This window comes from Erpetoichthys calabaricus, chromosome 5 (assembly GCF_900747795.2).
Source record: "Erpetoichthys calabaricus chromosome 5, fErpCal1.3, whole genome shotgun sequence".
NCBI classification, from domain to species: domain Eukaryota; kingdom Metazoa; phylum Chordata; class Cladistia; order Polypteriformes; family Polypteridae; genus Erpetoichthys; species Erpetoichthys calabaricus.
Genome location: NC_041398.2, coordinates 35,259,256 through 35,284,427, shown reverse-complemented (window position 1 = coordinate 35,284,427; position 25,172 = coordinate 35,259,256). Strand labels below are relative to the sequence as shown.

Genomic DNA, 25,172 nt, shown 5'->3' with positions numbered 1-25,172 from the left:
TTTTTCCAATTAACAAAGATAATTAATAGAATTTTCATGGCAATAATTAAGTATTTGAAACATGAAATAATCAATGGTGAAATTGCTTAGGTAAATACTCAATTTTTATATCTAAAAATGGTCCCTGTGCCAAATTATTTAAATGCTAACTCTAAAGAAATTACCACCAGTAGGCCTACACGTATATCAGAACTGTGAGGCTGGTGTCAAAGGCTGTTTAATATTAATTCCATCTTAAGTATGAACTTATAAATATGTAAAAATGTTTTGAGCAATATATGCAAATGAAAGGGTATATAAAAATCCTTAATAAATATAGTGAAATTAAAGTATGATCCCCAATACAACAAACCATATTAGCTCACCTTCACCAGAAAGTTCCCATCCGTCTGTGGTATTACCATGACTACAGAGTCATGGAGCTTTTCATCAAAATGTACATGGCTGGCAGCAGCAGACTCCTCTGAAAAGCGCACCTTGCCAGACTTTGTTTTTGAGGCTACAAAATAAATAAATAAAAGTGCTTATTAGTTAAAAGCAGATACAAGTAGACAAATTAGACTGGGAAATAAGATAGTGACTGGAGAAAAAACAACAAATGTGAAGCATGGTATGCCATAATGACAAAAGAAAAACAGCTATTACAACTAATCATACTCTGTACATGTGAGAATACTACTACTGCTATTTCAATACTGAGGAGCCAAGTTAGTACACAAATAAAAAAAAAAAACTTACAAATTTTACTGTATAGTAAAAATGCAGGAGCAGCACAGACCTAATCTTAATAAGATATCCACAGAGATCTTTTATTTCCAGACATGTAACATGTCACCTAACCCTACATAAAATTACAGCAATGACATTTACCTTGCACTCTGCCCAAAAACACTTCTAAACCCAAACAAATGAAAATTTCACAGACCCGAAAATATTCAGCAGCTAGATTATTTCACTTATACAATGAAACCTTGACCTTGTCACCTTCTAGTTTAAAGCAGAAGAATAAAAACAAATCCAGATTAAAATGTCAGTGAATTTCAAATTCCTCCTCTTTCTTTCTTTTATCTCTAGCATGATATAGTAATGTAGATTCTCTAGCCCAGTCTTTCATTATCCTTTTTATTGACATCATTACAAGGATGAGTGAAGCTCTGGAAAGAGTTTCCTTATTACACCAAAACTAGTCATTAAAAAAATAATCACAAAATTATGAAAGTGTCAAGACAATCTCATCTATATAAGCAACAGATGACATTGCACTGCCAGAATTATAGATAATATGGGAGAACAAAAGATTATAGAATTTATGTTTAAGCAGTATTTAGTCTAAACATCTAAAGGCCACACAAAAACCATCCCTTATCCTTGTCTGAAGTACAACACTATCACTCTTCAATTACAGACTACATTAAAAAAACCATGGAATATTGGTCTCGTCTGTTATGGGAGTTGGATGTCTGAAGCGGAACTCCGTTAGCAGCGCTGTTATTTTTTCTTTTTTTATTCTGTATTTACTCAAACCGAGGGGGTTCAATTACAGTATATGCAAGCATACATAAACATGAGTGACAGGAAAAGGGATCAGAAAGAAATGGAAAAGACAGCTAAAGCTTCATCCAAGCCTAGAAAAGTATCAAGTCCAAGCTCAAGGTACAGCCTTTCAGAGACTGACCTGGAACAGATAGGCGAAAGCACAGATTTCCCGGGACCTGATGGTGCTGCATCGTCTCCAGCGGAGAGCGAAAGTGGGAGCGAATTTGCAAGTGAGTCGGGTCAGGACAGCTCGCCAATTCCATGAGATTAATCGAAACTGAAAATGGCCTTACCATTCGCGTTGTCAACTAACTCCTCACGACTCAGGAACATCTACTTTAACTGGGCTTGACACTTCACCTGTGGAGCACAGATAGGTCCGAAATGATCGAAGGTAATGATCACCACAATGGCCACTGCTCAAGAGATAAAGGAGTTCAAGAATGATTTAAAGAAAGATATAAAGAAAGAAATAAATGACATAAGGAAAGAAATAAAGGACATACACAAGACAAACAAGAAGCTGCTTCAGGATATTAAAGACCAGGAAAAACATTTAAATAATTCGCTTTGAGGCAACCTTTTAAAGGTATGCTAGAAAAAAATTGAGAAATATAGAAAATGTATCTAAGTTTGAGAATAAACAGACCATTTGGTGCTCAGTTGGAACACATTAAGCAAATGTTCACAACTTGAATTGAAATAGCTCAACAACTGGCATCTACCACTGACGGAAAAGCAACGTCTGAAAATTCTGAATGCAAAGTACTCTGACACAAACTTGCTGCACTGGAAGATGGATGCAGACGAATAATATTAGAATCAAAGGTCTCCATAAGAATCGTGAAAGTCCAAACCCAGTGAAATTCGTAGCTGAATTATTCTCTAAAATAATTGGAGAGGACTTCAAATCAGACACAGATAGGAGCAGCTTACCGCATATGGAGATCAAATACCTCTAAACCTAGGACTCTTATCGTGTGCTCTGAAAAATTACAATTTAAATTACAATATTATTTCTCAGACAGAAAGAAGAAATTATATTTGAAAATAACCACATTCGTATTTTCCTTGATTTCTCACCCTCAACAGCTGCTAACAGTTCCGCATTTTACAACATTAAACAGCCCTTACGGAAAGCAGAGATCAGATACAGCCTCTTGTATCCTGCCAAAATGAAAGTGGACATTCAAGGCAAGCTCTACATTTTTACTTCAATGGAGGAAGCAAAAAAAGAGGCAAGAAAACTGATACCAACACTTTTTTGAAATATGATCGTGAGTCGCATCCTGTCCTGGTATGGCAAAGAAGATCTTATCGGCTGTTTGATCCGCTTGCAGTGATACTGGTACTGTAATTATACATCCTATTTCCTTCTCGGCCACTTTTTGTTTATGTTTTAATTACAATTATATGTATACATGTATGTGCCATCTAACACTGCAAAGACAGTTTGTAACTGATCACAACTTATCAGAACCGTGGAGATTTCTAAACCCAAACTCAAGAGCATATTCCTTCTACTCACCAGTGCATCACTGCTACCCAAGAACTGATCATTTCTTTATAGGTAACAATTTCTTGCCTACGATTAAATCTTATAAGTGTGATGCTATTGTTATCTCCGACCATGCCCCTTTGATCATGGAGCTAAAATCATTATGCCCCACATACTCATCTCACAGCTGGCGTCTTAAACTACTTTTATTAGCAGACGAGAACTGTACAGAATTTATATCCAAGCAAATTTATTTATTTTTTAAAGAGACAAATACATCCTCAAAGATTTCTGCAGTAATACTGTGGGGAAACTCTGAAGGCTTTCTTAAGAGGACAGATTATTATCTCATATCTTTCCCACAGAAGTAAACTGGAAACCAAGAAGGTATCAGAGCTAATCGGTGAAATTACCAGAATAGATCAAGAACATGGCAGGTGTCCAAATGAGTCACTTCGTAGGAAAAGACAGGTTCTTCATTCAGAACTCAACCTCTTGACAACTAAAGAAAAACAGCTCATTTTTAAATCAAGACATCATTACTATGAACATGAAGACAAAGCCAATAAGATCTTAGCTCAACAAATCCACAATCAGGAAGTTCACAATGCAATTCCAAAAATCACCAACACAGATGGAAACAAAATCATTGACCATTAAAATATAATGCACACATTTAGAGACTACTATAAGTCCTTATATTCTACTAAGTTTAAGGAAGACAAGACACAATCTAATGCATTTCTGGATGCATTACAGATACCACAACTAGATACTCTCAGGGCAGAAGAATTGAATAAACCTTTGGCACTATCAGAATTAGTAAATGCTATAATCTCATTTCAGAGTGGGAAAGCAGCAGGTCCAGATTGCCATCCTGCCGAATTTTATGAAAAAAATCTCAATTAAGCTAGCTCCCCTTTTATTAGCAAGATTTACATAAGGTAGACACAATAAAATTCTACCTCAAACTTTTTGCCAAGCATTAAATTATTGTCTTTCCTAAGTAAAATAAGGACTTATTACAATGTGCATCATACAGATCAATTTCACTTCTGAATAATGATGTTAAGATACTGTTAAGTCCTAGGTAGAAGGATTGAGAAAGTGCTTCCTTCAATAATATCACAAGACCAAACTGAATTTATTAAAGGCTGACACTTTTCTTCCAATCTTTGAAGCCTGTTTAACGTAATATATATCCATCCATTTTCCAACCTGCTGAATCCGAACACAGAGTCACGGGGGGCTGCTGGAGCCAATCCCAGCCAACACAGGGCACAAGGCAGGAACCAATCCCGGGCAGGTTATCCAACCCACTGCAGGACACACACAAACACACACTAGGGCCAATTTAGAATCGCCAAGCCACCTAACCTGCATGTCTTTGGACTGTGGGAGGAAACCCACGCAGGCACAGGGAGAACAAGCAAACTCCACGCAGGGAGGACCTGGGAAGCAAACCCAGGTCCCCAAGTCTCCCAACTGCGAGGCAGCAGTGCTACCCACTGCGCCACTGTGCCGCCATGTAATATATATTCACCCACAAAGTCTAACACCCCTGAGAGGATAATTATTGTTGGATGCAGAAAAAGCATTTGATATGGTTGAATGTAACTACATTTTCAATACAACAGCGAAATATGGGTTTGGCCCAAACATTTGTGCATGGATCAAATTATTGTATAGCAGTTCAGAAGCTTCAGTTTGTATTAACATTAATTCAGACTACTTCAAACTAGAACATGGCACTAGACAAGGATGCCCTGTCACCACTTTTTGTAATCGGCAATGAGCCACTGGCAGTTCACTTTCAAAATGCTTATGAGATAATGGGGATTATCAGAGAAGAACCTGAACAGAAAATTTCTCTATATGCAGATGATATGGTACTGTATATATCAGATCTACAGAATACTGTGCACAAAGTCCTAACAGCACTAATAGAATTTCAAAAGATTTCTGGTGTCAGAATTAACTTGAATATAAGTGTGCTCTTTCCAGTGAAATCTCAAGCACACAATATTAGATTGGCCACCTTCCCTTTTATCATTGCAGATCAGTTTAAATACCTAGGGTTAAACATCACAAATAAACAAAGCTCTTTTTCAACAAAATTGTGCCTTCTGCATGGAAAAAATTAAGCAAGACTTGCATAGATGGTCTACTCTTCATCTCACTTTGGCTGGAAGAATTAACATTGTCAAGATGAATATCCTTCCTAAGCTTCTTTTTCAAAACATTCTGATATACATCAATAAATAATTTAAGAAATTAGATTCAACAATAACCTCATTCATTTGGAATTGAAAACATCCACGTATCCAAAGGGCGACCCTACAAAGACCTAAGGTAGAAGGTGCCATGGCTCTACCTAACTTTCAGTTTTATTACTGGGCGGCAAATATACAAGCTATAAAAACCTGGACATTGACACAAATAGATGAACACACACAGGCTTGGTCCACAATAGAAATAAAATCCTGCAGTATTTTATATTCCTTGTTTTGTACCCCAATAAGTACAAGTCATCGCCAATATACTAACAACCCAATTGTGCTTCACTCGCACAGAATATGGAACCAATGTAGGAAGTATTTTAAGATAGAGAAGTTTTTATCTGTGGCACCGCTGCACGAGAACAACCTTTTTCCACCCTGTCACATGTACGCGGTTTAATGTCTGGAAAACATTCAGGATTAAATCACTTAGAGATCTCTACATAGACAACAATTACACTCGAAATATAAACTTTCCAGCAACACATTTCTTTCACTACCTTCAAATTAGAAACTTTGTTAAACAAAACCTGCCCAATTTTCCACACCTCCCACCTACCTCTATTCCGGAAAAAATACTGACCAATCTTAAGAACTCAGAGCATCTCCGTTATATATAAAACCATTGTAAAGTCCCTCCCTTTCAAAGATACCAGAGTACAGTGAGAAAAGGATCTCTCACTCAACATCTCAGAAAAAGAGTGGAAGGTAGCAATGCACAGAATTAACTCGCGCTCCATATGCGCAAAGCATATATAAATTATTCAACTTTACATTATATATTGAGCACATCTGTCTCGTTTAAAATTGTCCAAAATGTTTCTAGTACAAGATCCAAGCTGCGAATGTTGCACTCAAGCTCCAGCCTCATTCACCAATATGTTTTGGGCGTGCACCAAATTAACATAATTTTGGACCAAAATCTTTAAATGCCTTTCAGACTGCCTTGATGTCACTCCTATAAACTCCTCATTCCTAATCCATTAACAGCTGTATTTGGTGTACTTCCAGATGGGCTTAAAGTAGAGATGGACAAACAAATTTTATTTGCCTTTACTACACTATGGACACGTAGACATATCTTGCTCAACTGGAAGAATCTTCACTCACCTATTTTAAGTCAGTGGGTAACTGATGTTATATATTACCTGAAACTGGAAAAAAAAAATTCTCACTTGCAGGATCTGTACAAAACTTTTTCAAGACCTGGCAGGATGTAACCAATAACATTTCAGAATAAGCAATTAAATTAAAGAAGCAGAGTGTCTCCCCTCTTTTTTTCTATTTAATTTTTATTCATTTAATTTATCTATTCACTTAATTTTACTAGTTTAAAGTTTTACTCTGTTGGCCTAGTTATCTCTCTTATTTAAATGCTTAAAATATTTGATTTTTTTTTTTTTTTGATTCACCAGCACAGGAATGGAGTTCCTGATAAAGACAGAGCACAGCCTTTAGTTACTGAGTTTTTAAACCTCGGATTGATCTAACTGCTAGTGTAAGGAATTTAGGTTTACAACTAATTACTATAGTATTGCATAATCACTACTGCCAGTGAAGCAATTTACAAGCAAGATAATAAAACTCAGAAAATCTGTTTCTTATTTTGCCGAAGTTATACTAATGATGATGGTTTGTTGCCAACCATATCCTACTGACTATTAGCAAGTAGTATACCATCAGCATTAGGAGATACTTGGGTCACACTATAGAATATCTGGGTCATACCAAATAATCTGGTGAATATACACGGTAATATTGCTATCAGTCAGTAAAACGAGCTTATAATTACTTAACCTACCATAGTAAGTATGAAATTCACTATAACAATTTATTCTAAGCTTGTCCATCTATTTTGACATTTACAGAGATTAAATGAAAGGTCACACATGTTGCCCACTCTATAAATACTGCCTGGCACTGTGTTTTGTGCAGATATTATGCAGGGTATTTCACCTTTTATTAACCATATCACAATTCCAGTGGGTCACAAGTTTACATACACTTTGCTAATATTTGGGAGCACTGCATTTAAATTGTTTAACTTGAGCCAAATATCTTGTGTAGCCTTCCAAAAGCTTCTTACAATAATTTGCTAGAATTCTGGCACATTCCACCAGACAGAACTGGCGTAACTGGGACAGGTTTGTTAGGCCTCCTTGCTCACACATGCATTTCAAGTCTGCCCACAAATTTTTCAATCAGACTGAGGTCAGCCCTTTGCAAAGGCCACTCCAATGCCTTGATATTGTTGTCCTTAAGCCATTTTGCCACAACTTTGGAGGTATGTTTCGGGTAACTGTCCATTTGGAAAACCCATTTGCAACTGAGGTTCAACTTCCTTTCCGAGATGTTGCTGCAGTATATCTGCATAACTTTCCTTCCTCATGATGCGGTTTGTTTTGTGAAGTGCACTGGTCCTTCCTGCAGCAAAGCATCCTCACAATATGATGCTCCCACCACCATTCTGGAAGGCTGGCATGGGATTCTTTGGCCCTTTTTCTTCCACACATAATGATGGTCATTATAGCCAAATTGGATCTTGGATTCCTCAGACCAGTGGACATTTCTCTAGAAGGTAAGATCGTTGTCCCCATGTGTCACTGCAAACTGCAGTCTGGCTTTTTTATGGTGGATTTGAAGCTGTGGCTTCTATGTGGCTGAAGAGCCTTTCAGGTCATGTTGAGTTAGACAAGTATTTATAATTCAATAATAAACTGAGTCCTACCTGTTTTCTCCAGCTTCTTAACAACATCCTTTTCTGGTCTGGGATGGATTTGCACTTTTTGTTCCAAAGTACGCTCTTCTGTAGTAGACAGAATGAGTCTCCTTCCTGAATGGTATGACAGTTGTGTGGTCCCAGGGTGTTTACACTTGCCTATTTATGTTTGTACAGATGAACATGGAACCTTCAGGAATTTGGAAATTGTTCCCAAGAATGAACCAGATTTGTATAAATTTGTAATTTTTTTTCCCTGAGGTCTTGGCTGATTTCTTTTGATTTCCCCATTTTATGTCAAGCAAAGAGGCAGCGAATTTAATGGTAGACATTAACATACACTCCAATAAGGCTAATTGGCTACGAGAAGCTAATTGTCTAATTGCCAGAAGGCTTGGCATCAGTTTCTGTAATTTTCCAAGCTGTTTAAAAGGCACAATTAAAGTGAATGTAAACTTGTAACCCACTGGATCTGTGCTACAGTCAATAAAAAGTGAAACACTCGGTTTATAACCACTGTTGGAAAAAATTACTTTTGTACTGCAGAAAGTAGATGTCTTAAATGATATTCCACATTTATAGTTTGTTAATATAAAAATATGTGGAGGGATTATAAAGTATGTTTTAAAGAATTCACCTAAGTATAAGTAAACTTCTGAATTTAACTATGTTTGATGGAAAAGGGGTGGCCATTTCAAGGGTGTTCATCTTCAGGTAGAGGGCTTCCAAACAATTGTCCCATGAAAGATCCCTTAAGAAATAATTGCTTCGGTGTTTATCAAATGCTGAATACATTCAACAAGTCTTTGGGAGTGACTATGTAATATGTCTGGATATCCTGACCAATAGAATTTTAAAAACTATATCCATAATTCCATGCCCCTAGAGTCTGCTTCTGCAGTCAGGGATCAGGCATTTATCTTTGACCACCACCCAAGCCACAATGCCTCAGTCCCTTATAGCTCCTCCTGCAGGTGGTGTGCCCAATGAAGGATGGACCTGTGTGTAAACGTTTGACCACTAGGTGCTTGCTAACAAGCAAACAGGCCTTGTTCCAGGACAGGGCCCCAGTTTCCCTTTTCTGGGCAAAGTTGTTGAGGTATTGCTTTGACTTTCCATAGAGGTCAATAAAGAACTACATTTAGTCTGTAGGGAAAGACTACTTTGAGGGACTCCTAAATTCCACCAGCATATACCTTCCTTTGAGGAAGCAGATTAAGGGGACTCGCAAATCACTGGAAGTTAAGTTGCTAAGGTAGTTATATTCCTCTGTATTCTTAAGGCTCTAAATGTTGTTGGACTGTCTTGGCTGACATGCCTTATCAAAATTGTGTGGAGGTTGAGGACAGTTCCTCTGCACTGGCAAACTGGGGTGTTTCTCCTCATCTTTAAGGGGGCTAGAAAGTATGTTCCAACTTTAGGGGTAAATTACACTCCTCAGTCTCCCTAAGGAGAGTTTATGCCAGGGTTCTGGAAAGGAAGATTCAACTCTGACTCTGGAAGAACAATATGGATTTTGTCTCGGGAGCAGAATACTAGATCAGCTTTACATCCTCACAAGGATTCTGAAGGGGTCATGTTAGTATGACCAAACCGTATACATGCGTAGGCAGATGGAGGAAAAAAAAAAAAACCCAAAAAATAGATGAAGGCATCCCTCGTGGAGTCCTGTGGTGGGTGCTTTGGCAGTATGTACTACCAGGCCAGCTGTTGTGGGCTATTCAGTCCTTATACAGCCAGAGCAAAGGGTTGGTTCACATTGCCGGGAGCAAGTCAGACTCATTCCCGGTGGGTATGAAACTCTGCCAGGACTGCAGTTTGTCACAGAGCCTGTTCCTAATTTTTATGGACAGCATTTCTAGACACAGTGAAGAAGTGGAGGGTGTTAGTTCAGTGGCCACAAGATCGCATTTCTGCTTTTTGCAGAGGATATGCTGCTACTGGCTTCATTGGGCCATGCCCTTAGATATGCACAAGGGGCAGTGAGCAACAGAGTGCAAAGAGGCTGGGATGTGGATAAGCACCTCCAAGTCTGAGGTCAGGGCTCTCTCAACCGGAAAAGGGTGAAGTGCCCTCTCCAGGTTGGGGATGGGGTACTGCCTCGAGCAGAAGAGTATCCTGGGAAGTTCTTCATGAGTAGGGAGAATGAATAGGAGATCTGGTGAGGCATTTGCAGTAACGCAGACGTTGTACTAGTCAGTCACGGTGACGAGGGATTTACTGGTTGATGTACATTCCTAATCTCAACTATGGTCATGAGCTGTGGGCAGAGACCAAAAGAACACATGGCAAAAATGAGTTTTGTTTGCAGGGTGTCTGTGCTCAGTCGTAGGCCGGATTTATACTTCACGCGACGCGATGCAACGCATGCTGCAACGGACGCTCTTGCTACGCAAGCGTTGTAATGTTTATACTTGCACGTGTACTTTATGTAAATCTGGAGGAACCCACCAGGTGGCAGTGCGAGATATTATCATGGGGAGAACAGGTTTAGCTTCGCTGTGTTGTGAATTGCCTGGAATACCCATTAAACTCCGATGACACCTTACCGCAATATCTCTGAAAAGGATGTTTAATGATTAAATCCATCAGTCCAGGGATTTGTCCATTTCAGTTAGTATTGGGCACGAGGCTGAAACAATCCCTGGATGAGGCATCAGCTCATCGCAAAGTGAATACAAGCACACACATACACACTGGCGTCATTTTAGTGTAACCAAATCTGCATATTTTTGGAAGGAAACCGGAGCACACTGTGGAAACCCAGCAGGAAAACATGTAAACTCCAGGCAGGGAATATCAGTGACGTGACTCCCTGCAAGACAACAGCGCTAATGCTCCGCCACCGTGTCACCCCCATGTGTGTCATTATTAACAGTATTCATTATTTAAACGAAATTACCGGTTTATCTGTAAAATGTAACACATACTTCAATGCATTTCATCATGAAAGTGATATTACGTATAAATCTAAGGATTCTAAATGTTCAGAGAGTTGGAATATCATACATTTAATGTGCTCAGTGTGGCGATCTATTGCTGTTTGCCACTGCTGTCAGTACCGGAGGAAGCCCTGGAAAAAAAGACAGCACAGAAAGACGGTATGTGAGACTTTTAAAATGTATCGTGTCATGACGATTGGGAATATGCAACACTTGAATATAAAAGCACCACGAATCAATCTGTAGGTCGGCATTTTGCTTCACCACTTCGAACCATTCATCAAACATCGAAACGTGCACATCGATCTCGTAAGATCTGCAAAGCGGCTTTCTGTCACATGTAGATAGTAACCAGAGACTCTGACGTCACATTCCAACTTTTAGCACACTGCGCCCCCCGACTTTTTGCTGGTACTGCAACTCGCTCACGCGACGCATTAATTTCTGAGGACCTGCTCAGAGGACACATCAAATGAACTCTGGGAACGTGTGGCAGCCATGATGCGGGTGCATATGCGTTCTGAGCGTGAAGTATAAATGAACCCTTAGAGATAGGGTGAGAAGTGCAGATATTTGGGAAAAGCTTAAAGTAGCACTGCTGCTCCTCCAGATTCGATTTGATTAGGATACCTTTTGGATGCTTCCGTAAAGAGGCATTTCTGAACAAGCTGGAGAGATTATATTTTTTGGCTGGCCTGGGAACACTTTGGTATCCCCTGGAGTAGTTGAAAGAGATGGAAGTGAAAAGGGATGTTTAGGCATCTTTACTAAGACTGCTGTCCTCATGACCAGAGACAGACAGACAGACAGATAGTAAGGGTTTCATGTTTAGGTCATGACTTTTATGCTTGCGCTATATGAAATTTTAGTTTGTCATTTAACAATAGTTCATGAGTGATGTCTTGGACCTGAGCTGCTTGAATTACGTAAAACACAAATTAAATGTAAAACAATTAAAAATTTTAAACATACATTGCATCAGACAAACTGGAGTCCTTTCATATTATATAAGAACGCAAGTTTGATAAATAAGAGTCAATAATTCAGTCCATCATAGAACAACTTAGCTAGCCAAGTGAGCTTGATTTCATTTGCATACATCTTGGAAGTTGTCACGGTTTTCCTTCAACTACATAATAGCAGTTTATGTAAATAAAAAATAACTGCTGAAAGGACCTACTTTCCTTCTATCAATGATGCTTCAAACCTGACAAATGTTTTTTACCTGCCTTTGCCAGAACAGTTTTACATTAATCTGGATACAGATTCAGGAATAACTTGCTAATTGTGTCATTCACTAGCACTTTGACACACGGTACCTAAAACCTTTCAGCCCTGCAGTGTCATGACAGAGACCAGCCTACCCTCTCTCTGGGGGGAGGAGTGGAGAGGGTTGTTATTACTAGGCTGCCAAAATAACTGTCGACAAAAGAAAGAAGGAAAAAAAAAAAAAAAAATGTGTTGGCTGCTGGCTCCTTTTATAGCCCACCCGGAAGTGCTCCAGGTGTTTGATGACCCATTTCCGGCTGTACTTTTGGGTGTGGTGGAAGAACCACCCCCACATGGGCTCAGGAACCACTGCAGCGTCCCCTGGTGGTGGCCACGGACCCCAACAGGCTTGAGTTCCAAAATCCCATGCCCGTGGTCCATACAATGAAGAGGCACCCCGGCCATATGTGACAATAGGTAGCTTCAGCTTTGTACTGATAGCTAAAGCCATACTTTACATCACTCCCACCACATTCACAATACGGCCTATCATGGGGATTGTTGGAGGGGACAGCAGAAAAACCAAAGTTCTTTGGACTGGGGAAGTGCAAAGTAATCAAAGCTTATAGTAGCCTTCTCTAAATTTCTTTCATATGCATGAGTATGTCTGTTTTTAACCTTCTTAGTTGTTGTTGTAACTGTCATGTACTGAAATGTACAACCCTCTAGTCTTTAGCATGGATACTGCAGTTGAAACAACTTCCTCCCTTCAAACAGGTCCATCCTCATCTTTAATAACAAAAAAATATATAACTCCTATGTAGTGTGTGTACTACTATATACCATGGCTAATTGTAACTTTGCAATACACAATACATAAACGCCAGTATAGCTATAAATATATAACTGCATATCCTTCCACTGCTAATTTCTTCAAATCCTGCAGTCATAATACTTCACATTGGGCTTATTTTCTGTAATATTGAAAAATACCTACAAACCTACATTCTATCATCACACCACAGCACTACAATGTTGCAATACCTGTTGCTGTTCTTTCTTTATGACCTCCTGCCTCATCAGCATCACTGGACCGACTATTTGTGGCTGCTAGTTGGAGCAGAACCGACAAACATGGGCAGCATTTAGTTTTCCCCAAGCATTCATAGCAGGTAGTGTTTCGGTTGGTTAAGACTTGCTTTGTGAATTCACTAAACATTTTCTCTTAACAGGCTACACATAGCCTACAGCCTAAAGCTACCTACAAAAGTAAGGTAATGTTGCTAAGTTACAACTACACTTGTTGCCACCCAAGTTATTTAGTGAGCCAACGTCAACAGTGTTGTCATGTGTAACACCATGCATCAATGTCAGCTACAGTTAGGTCCATAAATATTTGGACAGAGACAACTTTTTTCTAATTTTGGTTCTGTACATTACCACAGGTCTCGTTTTGTTCACCCCACTGAATTAAAGCTGAAAGTCTGCACTTCAACTGCATCTGAGTTGTTTCATTTAAAATTCATTGTGGTAATGTACAAAACTAAAATTAGAAAAAGTTGTCTCTGTCCAAATATTTATAGACCTAACTGTAGATGTAGCATGTTAATAAAGCTAGAAACAGTGTGTTTTAGGAAATATGACAGAAATCACATTTTCTACTATAGTTAGCTAGCTACTTTGCTGTCCCTTAGAGCAACAGAAGTTGTGAACCAATGCAGTGTTGTAAAGATTAACAGAGGACAATTTTACTTACCTGTTGTAAACAAAGCAGATACTTTTGTAGATTAGGCTGTATCCTACTCCGGCACAATTTTTCAAGCTTAATCCTTGCTTTCTCGGCACCACCCTTTTTATTTTACTTTTGGTGTCTACTTTAAAATGGTTAAATGCAGTGAATGGGTTAAAATATGGCGGGATGGACTGTTTCAAATTCATGAATATAGGGCTACACAATTTGGGAAGGAGTCACCTACTGTCGAGTCAAAATTATGTTAACACTAATGGATTATTTTTCTTCTGCAGATAGGCAAACACCATGGGTAACATACTGTATTAACACTAGAGCAAAGAGTAGTGGTTGCAAGCTTGATGGGAAGTGTATCGTTCGCCGACTGTAGTTCGTCAAAAGTTTGTGTTTTGTGAATAAACTGTTTCCGCCATTCAAATGTTAACATAATTTTGACTCACCCTGTATTTGAGAATTTGAAAAGGTGTGCACAGTAGCTCGACCAGCCCAGATACATCATCAGCCCTCCGGGAAATCTCCTGATATAAACGATTAACACAACTGACTCAGCTTCTTACTTTACTCCAGTGTTGCTTCAATACTGAAATAAACCTTACCAATTAAAGTGGTGGCTCTGAGGCTAAGGATCTGTGCCAGCAATTAGAAGGTTCTTGTAATCCTGTAAATGCCTGAAGTGACTCCACTCTGTTGGGGCTCTTGAGCAAAGCCCTTAATCTGCATTTGCTCAGTTCTGGGTATAAATATTAACCTGAATCCAACCCTGCAAGCAGGTCCTTCCATTTATAGGGAAAACTCAGTGGGGGGTGGCAGACTGGCACACCAGCCACTGTAAAAAAAAAAAAAAAACTCATACTATTCTTTTCTAACTAGTTTGGTGCTGAGGTGTCCTCTGTTGCACGGCTGAACTCTGGTTCTAATTTGGGATCCTGAGGTGGTTTGTTGTGTGGTGGGTGAGGCAACATGCTGTATGCTCCCAACCTCTCGCTCTAATTTTTGACTGATCATGACATTCTCCCTTTTTCTGACAACTTTGCAGTGTTCATATTTTATAAGGCCAAGTTTGCTGCAACATGTAAACTCCAAGCTCCACAACAATAAAAAGATGTGCATCCAAACCCCAGACTTCCTTCCAAATCCAATGCGAGTCATTCATAATCAGGACCAACAGATATATATATATAAATATACACGTTAACTCTGAAGATCTCAGAAATAGCATATAGGTCCATCCCCAAAAATATTTACATTATAGAAATACAGAAATACGGGTAGGCACAGGTATTGAGCCTTATAATTAAATAAAGAGGATTCCATAATTTTAGCATTGACCAAAAAAACACATACATTACAGTGCACAGACACAATATATTCAGTCAGCCTTGTCAAGTGACTAGCAACAAGCATCTGTGCTATAAACAAATAGTCATGCTGTGGAGAACAAAGCATAAATTAGGTATGATACATTAAGAAAAATAAAAACAAACAAACAGATTAAAAATAACTACAAAATTAACAGAAAACTAATGAGGTACTAACAGCCACCTAATAAAGAAAGCACACCTTTTAGCTGAATGTAAATAGGAATAATAAGAAAAAGAAAACAATGTAATTAAAAAGACATTAATAGGATATACAGTATGTACTGTAATTGTATTACAATAAGAGCAAGAAAAATATGTAATGTTATTTATCAATAAAGGAGAAAACTAAGCACTATGACTGGTCTGCCCAGAAGGATGCAGGCAAAGTTTCTCTTAAATGCTAAATAGGGGAAATAAAATTACAGCAATCTTAAAATGAAAAGGTATCCACCTTATTTTTTGCAGGGCAAAGAGGGGACCACATCATTATTTTCTTTAATTTTGTGTCTGCACTTGTATTCTGAACTCTTGTTGGATATTGTCATAATAATCTAAAGGGGAATGAAAAAAACAGAACACAGTTCATGCAATTGCTTTGACCACAAGAGATGTAGGTAAGTAGAATGAGGCTGTAGAGCACCTTTACACCGTCAAAGTGAAACACAAGCAAAGCTGCAGTCTGTGGCTGAAGGTGCAATATTTGAAAATACCACCAAAGCAATTAGTGGGGAGTTCCCTTCACTTTGGGAGAAAAAGAAGTCTGAAGAAAACTGAATTAGCTATCACACTCCTAGTCCAAAAAAGAAAGGTTTGCCTAGAAATGCTATGCTTATTTCACTATGGCACAACCTCCACCATCTTAAGTACCAAATCTTTGGTGTTTACTTAGGAGGAGAAGAAACTGAAGTTACCTTTAAAACAAGGTAATTAGCAGGTTTTAATGCTCTTGTAGTTTCAAATCAATCTTTTCCTTCAAGCTTAAGGAGTGACAAAGTAATTACAAATATCCCCATATATCAAGTGCATTCATTTGCAGGACTTATCATTCTAATCTGGGCCAAATTAATGATTAAAGTTCCTGCTTTGCAAGGATCAGGTAGTGTCAATCTAGTGGATTCAAAAAAGGATATAGCAGTGTTTTGAGAGGAAAACTACTACCTACAGAGGCTAGTTGAACTACACAGGCATAACAAACCTGTTGTGCCTGATCAGAAGGTGTTAAGTCTAGAGGTCTGGAATTGAAAGGTGAATCTTAAGGACCCTAAGTTCACCTCTGTCTCCAGATATCACACATTTATGCCTAGGAAAGGCAAACAGGAAACATGGCTGTTCCTCCTTTCCTACCAGAGATCATACACAACATCCTGACCATGCAATGCGAACTGAAGGTGCCTTATATAGTTATAGATCTTTACCTTCTTGACACTACCTTGTCTAAAACACTTACTACTTTGCAGTCTAATTCTACAATACATCCTAACAGTCATGAAGATTTATTCAAGGACTATTATAATATTTTGTAAATACATAAACAAGCAGACAAAATGAATTAAAAAAAAAAAAAAAAAAGTGTTCAGACCTCCCCCCATGATCTCCACACTTTAATGGGTTGTAGATTTAATTTTAAATAGATATATTTGCCATTTTTGCACTTCAATGTATACTCAACCCACAATAAAAACATGGAAACACATTCTAAGAAAGGTTTGCAGATTTATTGAAAATCAAAAACTGAAAATCTTACTCATTCTTGTATTTAGATCCATAATTCTGTACTTTCTAGAAGCCCCTTTGCCAGTCTTCAAGTCTCTGCACAACTGTACTTAGGCAGTTTATCTCATTCTTACTAGAAGATCCTCTCCAGCTCTTATATTGGATGAAACTGTGAAGTTCCATCCTCATGCCTCTCCATAGATGCTCCACTCAATGACGCTCAAAGACTTGTCCCAAAGCCACTCCAGAGTTGTCTTGGCTATATGCTTTGGGAAATTGACAGACTGAAATGTGAACGGTCACCACACTCTGAGGTTGCATGCACTATGGATCAGGTTTTCTTCAAGCACCTTTCTGTATTTGGCTGCATTTGTTCTTTGTTCTTGGTTGTTACTCTAACCTATCTCTCTCTCATTCTTCCTAGGGCACGAAGCGGAAGCGGAAGCAGAAACAGAAGCGGACAATGGCCGATAGTGAGGTGAATCGCGTTGAAATTGTAGTCGAGGAACTCCAGGCACTCGAACAGATTCAGAAACTTCTGTCCAGACGTAGATACCTCAGAGATCTGAAGGCTCGGCTGTTGGATAAACCGTCCTCGCCATCTGTTATCAGTGTAATATCAACCCCGCGTTGTGCCGCGCAAGTCACCTTCACCCCCGCGCCTCGTAGGAGCGACACCGATGATGACCTCGGTGTATTTCAGCTATGCAGGCGGGGGTTCAAGGCCAGAACACCTCCATCGGCACAGGCAAGCATCGTAACGCAGAACAGGTTTGACCCTCTAAGCGTCCCCAGTTCGCCTTCAGCCCCTAGTGATGTAATAGTGGTAGGTGATTCTATTGTTAGGAACCTCAATATCACTTGCCCTAATAGAAAATCTTTTGTTTTTTGTTTTCCCGGTGCTCGTGTCCGAGATGTGACGAGACGTGCGCCGGCGATCTACAAGAACAGGGCAGTTGGAGCAATTGTTTTACATGCTGGCGTAAACAACATAAGGCACCGACAGTCCGAGATCCTCAAGGCAGACTTCACTGCATTAATTAAAGACACAAAGGAGAGGACCCCATCGGCAAAGATCTTCATCTCGGGTCCACTCCCTCTCGTCAGACGATCAAACGAGTACTACAGTCGTCTGCTTGGTTTAAACAACTGGCTGCAGGGCTTCTGCAAGAATCAAGACATCGGTTTCATCAACAACTGGGACCTCTTTTGGGAAAGACCGCGTTTTTTTCAAGCGAGATGGCCTGCATCCGAATAGCTTCGGCGCCCGGGTCCTCTCCGAAAACATATCCAAGGTAATTCGTTTATCTTGACTATCTATCTCTGCTTTTAACCCCTTCCGAATTGCCACTCCTGTGCTTGGTCATGATAATTGTTTAATAAAATTTTCCATAAAAGTGCACAACATAAATACTGTAATAACCAATCTTAATGCACATAGAAAATCTAGGCAATACGGCATAAACACCAATAATTTAATTAAAGTTACTACTTTAGATGAACAATGTATTAAAACTATAAAAACATATCATAGATTAAACAAAAAATACACGCAGAGCGGCGCTAATAAAAATAACTTAATTCCTGTTCCATATATCAATAACGCACATAGTATTCATCTCTGCTCCTCCGAAACATTGAATATGGCTCTATTAAATGTTAGAGCTTTAACTAACAAGACGTTTTTTATCAACGATCTTATTAGTGATAAAAAAAAATAGATTTTATTGCACTAAGTGAAACGTGGCTTAGCTCAGATGGCGCAGCTGTTTTAATCGAATCTGCGCCTCCGGATTACAGTTTTACTCGTGCTGATCGCCAAGGAAAGAGGGGTGGAGGACTAGCAAACATTTACTCAAGCAGGTTAAAATGTAAAAATATCAGTTTTGGTAAATTCAAGTCTTTTGAGTATCTCGCCATTATTATTCAGGGAGATTCTCACGTTTTAGTATTATCCGTGTATAGACCTCCAAAATTCAACGCGTCTTTCTTTGAGGAATTCTCTGACTTGATGTCAATCTTAATTACGAACTATGACACACTCTTAATAGTCGGCGACTTTAATTTTCATATAGATAATCAATGTGACCAGAAAGTAAAAGAATTTATGAACCTCCTGGACTCTTTTGATTTGAGACAGCTCGTTAATCAGCCTACACATAAAGCAGGTCATACGTTAGACTTAGTAATTACTAAAGGACTAAAAGTTGATATAAAGCAGGCCATTGATACGGGTCTATCAGACCATTTTCTTCTACTATTTAATATAGAAATAATGATAGAAAACACTCATGAGAAGCATATTGTTAAAAAACGCTTCTTTGACTCATCAGCAGCTTTAAAACTTTCAAACATTCTAACCAATCAGTCCGTTTATAGTGCCAACTATAATAGCGAGGAGAATGTAAATAGTAAGGTGGAAAGATTTAATACTAAAGTGAGGGCTGCTGTTGACTTAGTTGCACCTGAAAAGACAGTTAAAAAATCTCCTAGCATTGTTATACCATGGAAGACCCAAAGAGTGTCTGATTTAAAGAGAACATGCCGTAGAGCTGAGCGTAAATGGAGGAAAACTAAATTAACTATTGACTATGAAATATTAAAAGTTAAAATAACAGAATACAATAACATAGTCCGTCTTGAGAGGCGCTGCTATTTCTCTAAGATTATAAATAACAATGCTAGTAATCCCAGAGTCTTATTCTCAACAATTGATCATCTGTTAAACCCAGGTAACTCAAAGGAATGCCTCCTAAGTACTTCCAGTAAAACCTGTGAGGCTATCGCTGTATTTTTCAATCAAAAAATTAATGATATTAGAAATAACATAGTATATCTCCCCAACACTAAGGATCCTCCTAAACCCCAGTACCCCATAATAAACAAATTAAAGTCTTTCACTAGGATAGATTTACCTGATTTACATAAAATAATTTCTCAAATGAAACCCTCCACTTGTGCCCTTGACCCAATACCAACAAATTTTTTCAAAGAAGTATCGGGCGTGCTTAGTGATAATGTTCTTGACATAGTAAACTCGTCATTAGATACGGGGGTCTTCCCAGACTGTCTTAAGACTGCGGTAGTTAAACCCCTACTTAAGAAAAATAATCTCGATCCCTCTGCTCTTGAAAATTATAGACCCATCTCTAACCTGCCTTTCCTAAGTAAAATTCTAGAGAAGGCAGTCATTATACAGTTAAATGAGCACCTCAATAAACATGCTATTCTTGATAAATTTCAGTCAGGTTTTAGAACAAATCACAGCACAGAAACTGCACTCGTTAAAGTAGTAAATGACTTGCGGGTAAATGCAGACAGAGGCCATTTATCTGTTCTCATCCTCTTAGATCCAAGTGCCGCATTTGACACCATTGATCATAATATTCTTAAGAATCGCCTTAGTCAATGGGTGGGCCTCTCTGGCAGTGTCTTAAATTGGTTTGAATCCTACCTGGCAGGGAGAAAATTCTTTGTTAGTTGTGGTAATTATAACTCAAAGACACATGATATTCTATATGGTGTTCCACAAGGCTCTATCCTGGGTCCACTGCTCTTCTCAATCTACATGCTTCCATTAGGTCAGATTATCTCAGGGCACAACGTGAGCTACCACAGCTATGCTGATGACACACAGCTGTATTTATCAATAGCACCTGATGACCCCAAATCTCTTGATTCGCTAACACAATGTCTAACTTGTATCTCAGAATGGATGAATAGTAACTTTCTCAAATTAAATAAAGAAAAAAACGAAATCTTAGTGATTGGCAATAATGGATACAATGAGGCTATTAGAAATAAACTGGATGCATTAGGATTAAAAGTCAAATCGGAGGTAAAAAGCTTAGGGGTAACCGTTGATTGTAATCTGAATTTTAAATCGCATATTAATCGGATCACTAGGACAGCATTTTTTCACCTAAGAAACATAGCAAAAGTTAGACCTCTTATATCATCGAAAGATGCAGAGAAATTAGTTCATGCGTTTGTTTTCAGTCGGCTAGATTACTGTAACGCACTCCTCTCAGGACTACCCAAAAAAGACATCAATCGTTTGCAACTAGTGCAGAATGCAGCTGCTAGAATCCTTACCAGGAAAAGAAAATCCGAACACATTTCTCCAGTTTTGATGTCACTACACTGGTTACCTGTGTCATTCAGAATTGACTTTAAAATTCTGCTTATGGTTTATAAAGCTTTAAATAATCTCGCCCCGGCTTATATATCGGAATGTCTGACACCTTATATTCCAAATCGTAACCTCAGATCCTCAACTGAGTGTCTCCTTAGAATTCCAAGAGCAAAACTTAAAAGAAGTGGTGAGGCGGCCTTCTGCTGTTATGCACCTAAAATCTGGAATAGCCTGCCAGTAGGAATTCGCCAGGCTAATACAGTGGAGCACTTTAAAAAAACTACTGAAAACACATTATTTTAACATGGCCTTCTCATAACTTCACTGTAATTTAATCCTGATACTCTGTATATCTAATTCATTATAATAACTATTCATTCAAAATCTGTACTAACCCCTACTCTCTTCTGTTTCCTTTTCCGGTGTCCTGTTGGTGGTGGTGTGTGCCACCACCATCTACCCAAAGCACCATGATGTTCCAACAATGATGGATGGATTAAAAGACAGAAATCTGTATGACCATCAGCATCAAGTGACTCCATGAAAAACCCGAACTACAAAGGAGGACTATTTCATTTATGTTAGGTAGAATGCCCAAAGGGGACTGGGCGGTCTCGTGGCCTGGAACCCCTACAGATATTTTTTTCTCCAGCCTTCTGGAGTTTTTTTTTGTTTTTTCTGTCCACCCTGGCCATCGGACCTTACTCCTTTCTATGTTAATTAATGTTGTCTTATTTTAATTTCTTATTTTGTCTTTTATTTTTCTTCTCTCCAATATGTAAAGCACTTTGAGCTACTTTTTGTATGAAAATGTGCTATATAAATAAATGTTGTTGTTGTTGTTTCCTCAATTCTGACCAGCTTGAGTCCCTGCTGCTTAGAAGCACCCCATAACATGATGTTGTCACCACCATACTTCATAGTAGGGAAGATATTAGGCTGAGTACTGCTCATCACCTCCCTTCTCCAGACATAGTGCTTATAGTTCTGTCCAAAAAGCAGAACGAAGGTCTACAGAGAATTTCTTGGACTTCATGGTATAGTTTGTGCCCTGACACGCACTGTTAAAATGTCTGTTACTGTGAATAGCTAAGTAAGCAGAAGATGAACTGCTCACCAAAGGGCATAAAGATGACATTTCCTTTTCAGCATTTCATGCAAGATTAGTAGATTGTTTCAGTTTTGTACAACTGTACAATGACAAAAAATGAAAGGAGCATCATGCAAAAGAATGGAGATCCAGGAGATTTGAGGTTTTAGCTTTTACCAAGGTCTTCGAAGCATAATTAGCTTGTTAGAGCTATGGCTGGTCATCGTTAGGAAACACCAGGTGATGTAAAATGCAAAGCTGTATAAATTCTGACTCCTCAAACCTTGTCCCAACAATCATGTCAGTTATAAAATAATTGATAGCAATCCGTTTTCAGGTAACTATTTCTCAAGTTTGTAATGTTAAGAAATGGCAGTTAACAGGAACAATGGAGGTCAAGTTGAGGTCAGGATGACCAAGGAAACTTTCTGAAAGAACTGCACGTTGAATTGCTAGAAAGGCAAATAAAAACCTCAGCTTGACTACAAAAGAAAGACCTTCAGGAAAATTTACCAGACTCTGGAGTGGTGGTGCACTGTTCTACTGTACAGAGACACCTGAACAAATATGACTTTCATGGTAAAGTCGACAGAAGAGAACCTTTCCTGTGCCCTAGCCACAATATTTCAGCATGTCAAGTTTGCAAATGAACATCTAAAAAAGCCTGATGCATATTTGAAACAGGGCATGTGGACAGAGGAATTTAAAATAGAACTTTATGGCCAGGATGTGAAAAAGTATGTCTGGAGAAAAAAGGGTGCCGAATTCCAGGAAAAGAAAACCTGTCCAACTATTAAACATGGGGGTGGATCAATAATGCTTTGGGCTTGTGTAGAAAGTCAGTGGCGCTGGGAACATGTCATTGGTAGTAGGAAGAATAGATACAAATACTAGAAAATTCTGGAAGCAAATATTACAACATCTGTAAAAAAGAGGATTGGTCCTACAACAAGATAATGATCTGAAACACCCCTCAAAATCTACATTGGAATACCTCAAGTGGAGCAAGCGGACAGTTTTGCCATAGTCCTTACAGTCCACTAACCTAATCATCATTGAAAATCTGTGGATAGATCTCAAAAGAGCAGTGCTTGCAAGTCGACTCAAGAATCTTACAAAATAAGAAGTCTTTCACAGGGACGAAAATACACGAAGAAAGAATGGAAAGACTCTTAGCTGGCTACAAAAAGCTTTTGCATGCTTTGATTCTCGATAAAAGCGATGTTACTAAGTACTGACCATGTCAGGTGCCCAAACTTTTGTTTCAGACCCTTTGAATTTTTTTTTGGTATTTTGTACCCATGATTGATGGAAATAAAAATGTAATCTTGCTTCAAATATTAAAGAAATGTGTCATCTTCAACTTTATGCCTTTTGGTGATCAGTTAATGTTCTGCTCACTATTCACAATAAGACATTTTAAGCAAGGGCGTCAAAACTTTTGGATACCAACAGATTTGGAAGGCATGCCACAAAAAAAGGCCTTTTCTGTCTAAGGAGGTTGCAAAACCCAACTTTCTCAACTTTGCTAAACATAAGCAACACTGACTCCATGAAATACTAGGAGATTTTAATTTTAAATCTGGCTGCCTCCGCCAAGAAACTAAAATTGGGTCATTGTTAGATCTTCCAGTAGAGCAATGATCCCAAACAGGTGTTCCATAAACTATTTTTGTGTTGACTGAGACATAAAAAAATCAAGCTTCTGCAATGACCATCTTACTCCCTGGACTAACACTCCACTGAAAACCTATGAGGTGAGCTGAAGAGGAGTGTGCACAAGAGAGAAACTACTATGATCTTATGATATTCTTCAAAGAGGAATGATCTCAGATTCCCTGCTCTATATTCTCCAACCTTATAAAGATGTTATAGGAGAAGATTTGGTGTGGTTTTAATGGCAAAGGGAAGCTCTACAAAGTATTAAATGTAGGGAAGCCAATTGAGGCACAAGTGATTTTGTTAAAAATATTTATTTTGTGATAAGAATTTTTTTTCTCATAATAAATGTACTTCATTTGAAGGATGATTTCTCTCATTTGTTCCCAGTGTGACATTCAAAGTAAATCACTTTGGTATCTTTACCAAAGGAGTCAACAGTTGTGGAGGGGACAGTATGTTAAAACCACACTTCATGAGGTTTACCAACTTTTTACACAACTCACTATTTAGGAGACATCACCAAATGACAAAGGAGGAGGCATGCACCTGTTTAATGAAAAGACATTTATTACACATTACACAGCAATACCATATTGACAAAAAAAAAAAAAAAAAAAAAAAAAAAAAAAAAAATATATATATATATATATATATATATATATATATATATATCCTCTTTATCAAGCTTGTAGAGGTAAAGTAATATGATGCAATGAGGAATTCATCTGCTACATCTAGCTGGAAGTTAAGCCTTAATAACAAAAAGCAAGGAATTAGCCCCTGTGTGACAGTGATTAGGTCCCTGTCAATGTTATCCTAGACTGCTTCCTGCCTTGCAACCAAAACTGCTATATTATATTATATACACACACACACACACACAGTCATATGAAAAAGTTTGGGAACCCCTCTTAATTCTTTGGATTTTTGTTTATCATTGGCTGAGCTTTCAAAGTAGCAACTTCCTTTTCAAATATGACATGCCTTATGGAAACAGTAGTATTTCAGCAGTGACATTAAGTTTGTTGGATTAACAGGAAATATGCAATATACATCATAGCAAAATTAGATAGGGGCACCCCAACATAGATATGACATCAATACTTAGTTCAGCCTCCTTTTGCAAATATAACAGCCTCTAGATGCCTCCTATAATCTTTGATGAATGTCTGGATTCTGGATGGAGGTATTTTTGACTATTCTTCCATACAAAATCTCTCCAGTTCAGTTAAATTTCATGGCTGCCGAGCATGGACAGCCTGCTTCAAATCATCCCAT

General features: G+C 38.4%; 1 protein-coding gene across 1 annotated transcript in view; it reads right to left on the bottom strand.

Annotated features, from left to right (window-relative positions):
- Positions 1-25,172, bottom strand: part of adissp (adipose secreted signaling protein) — a 102,334-nt gene that overhangs the window by 21,533 nt on the left and 55,629 nt on the right. The window contains exon 3 of the mRNA XM_028801442.2: positions 366-499. Within this exon, the coding sequence (XP_028657275.1) occupies positions 366-499 (134 nt within the window). The remainder of the gene's footprint in view (positions 1-365; positions 500-25,172) is intronic.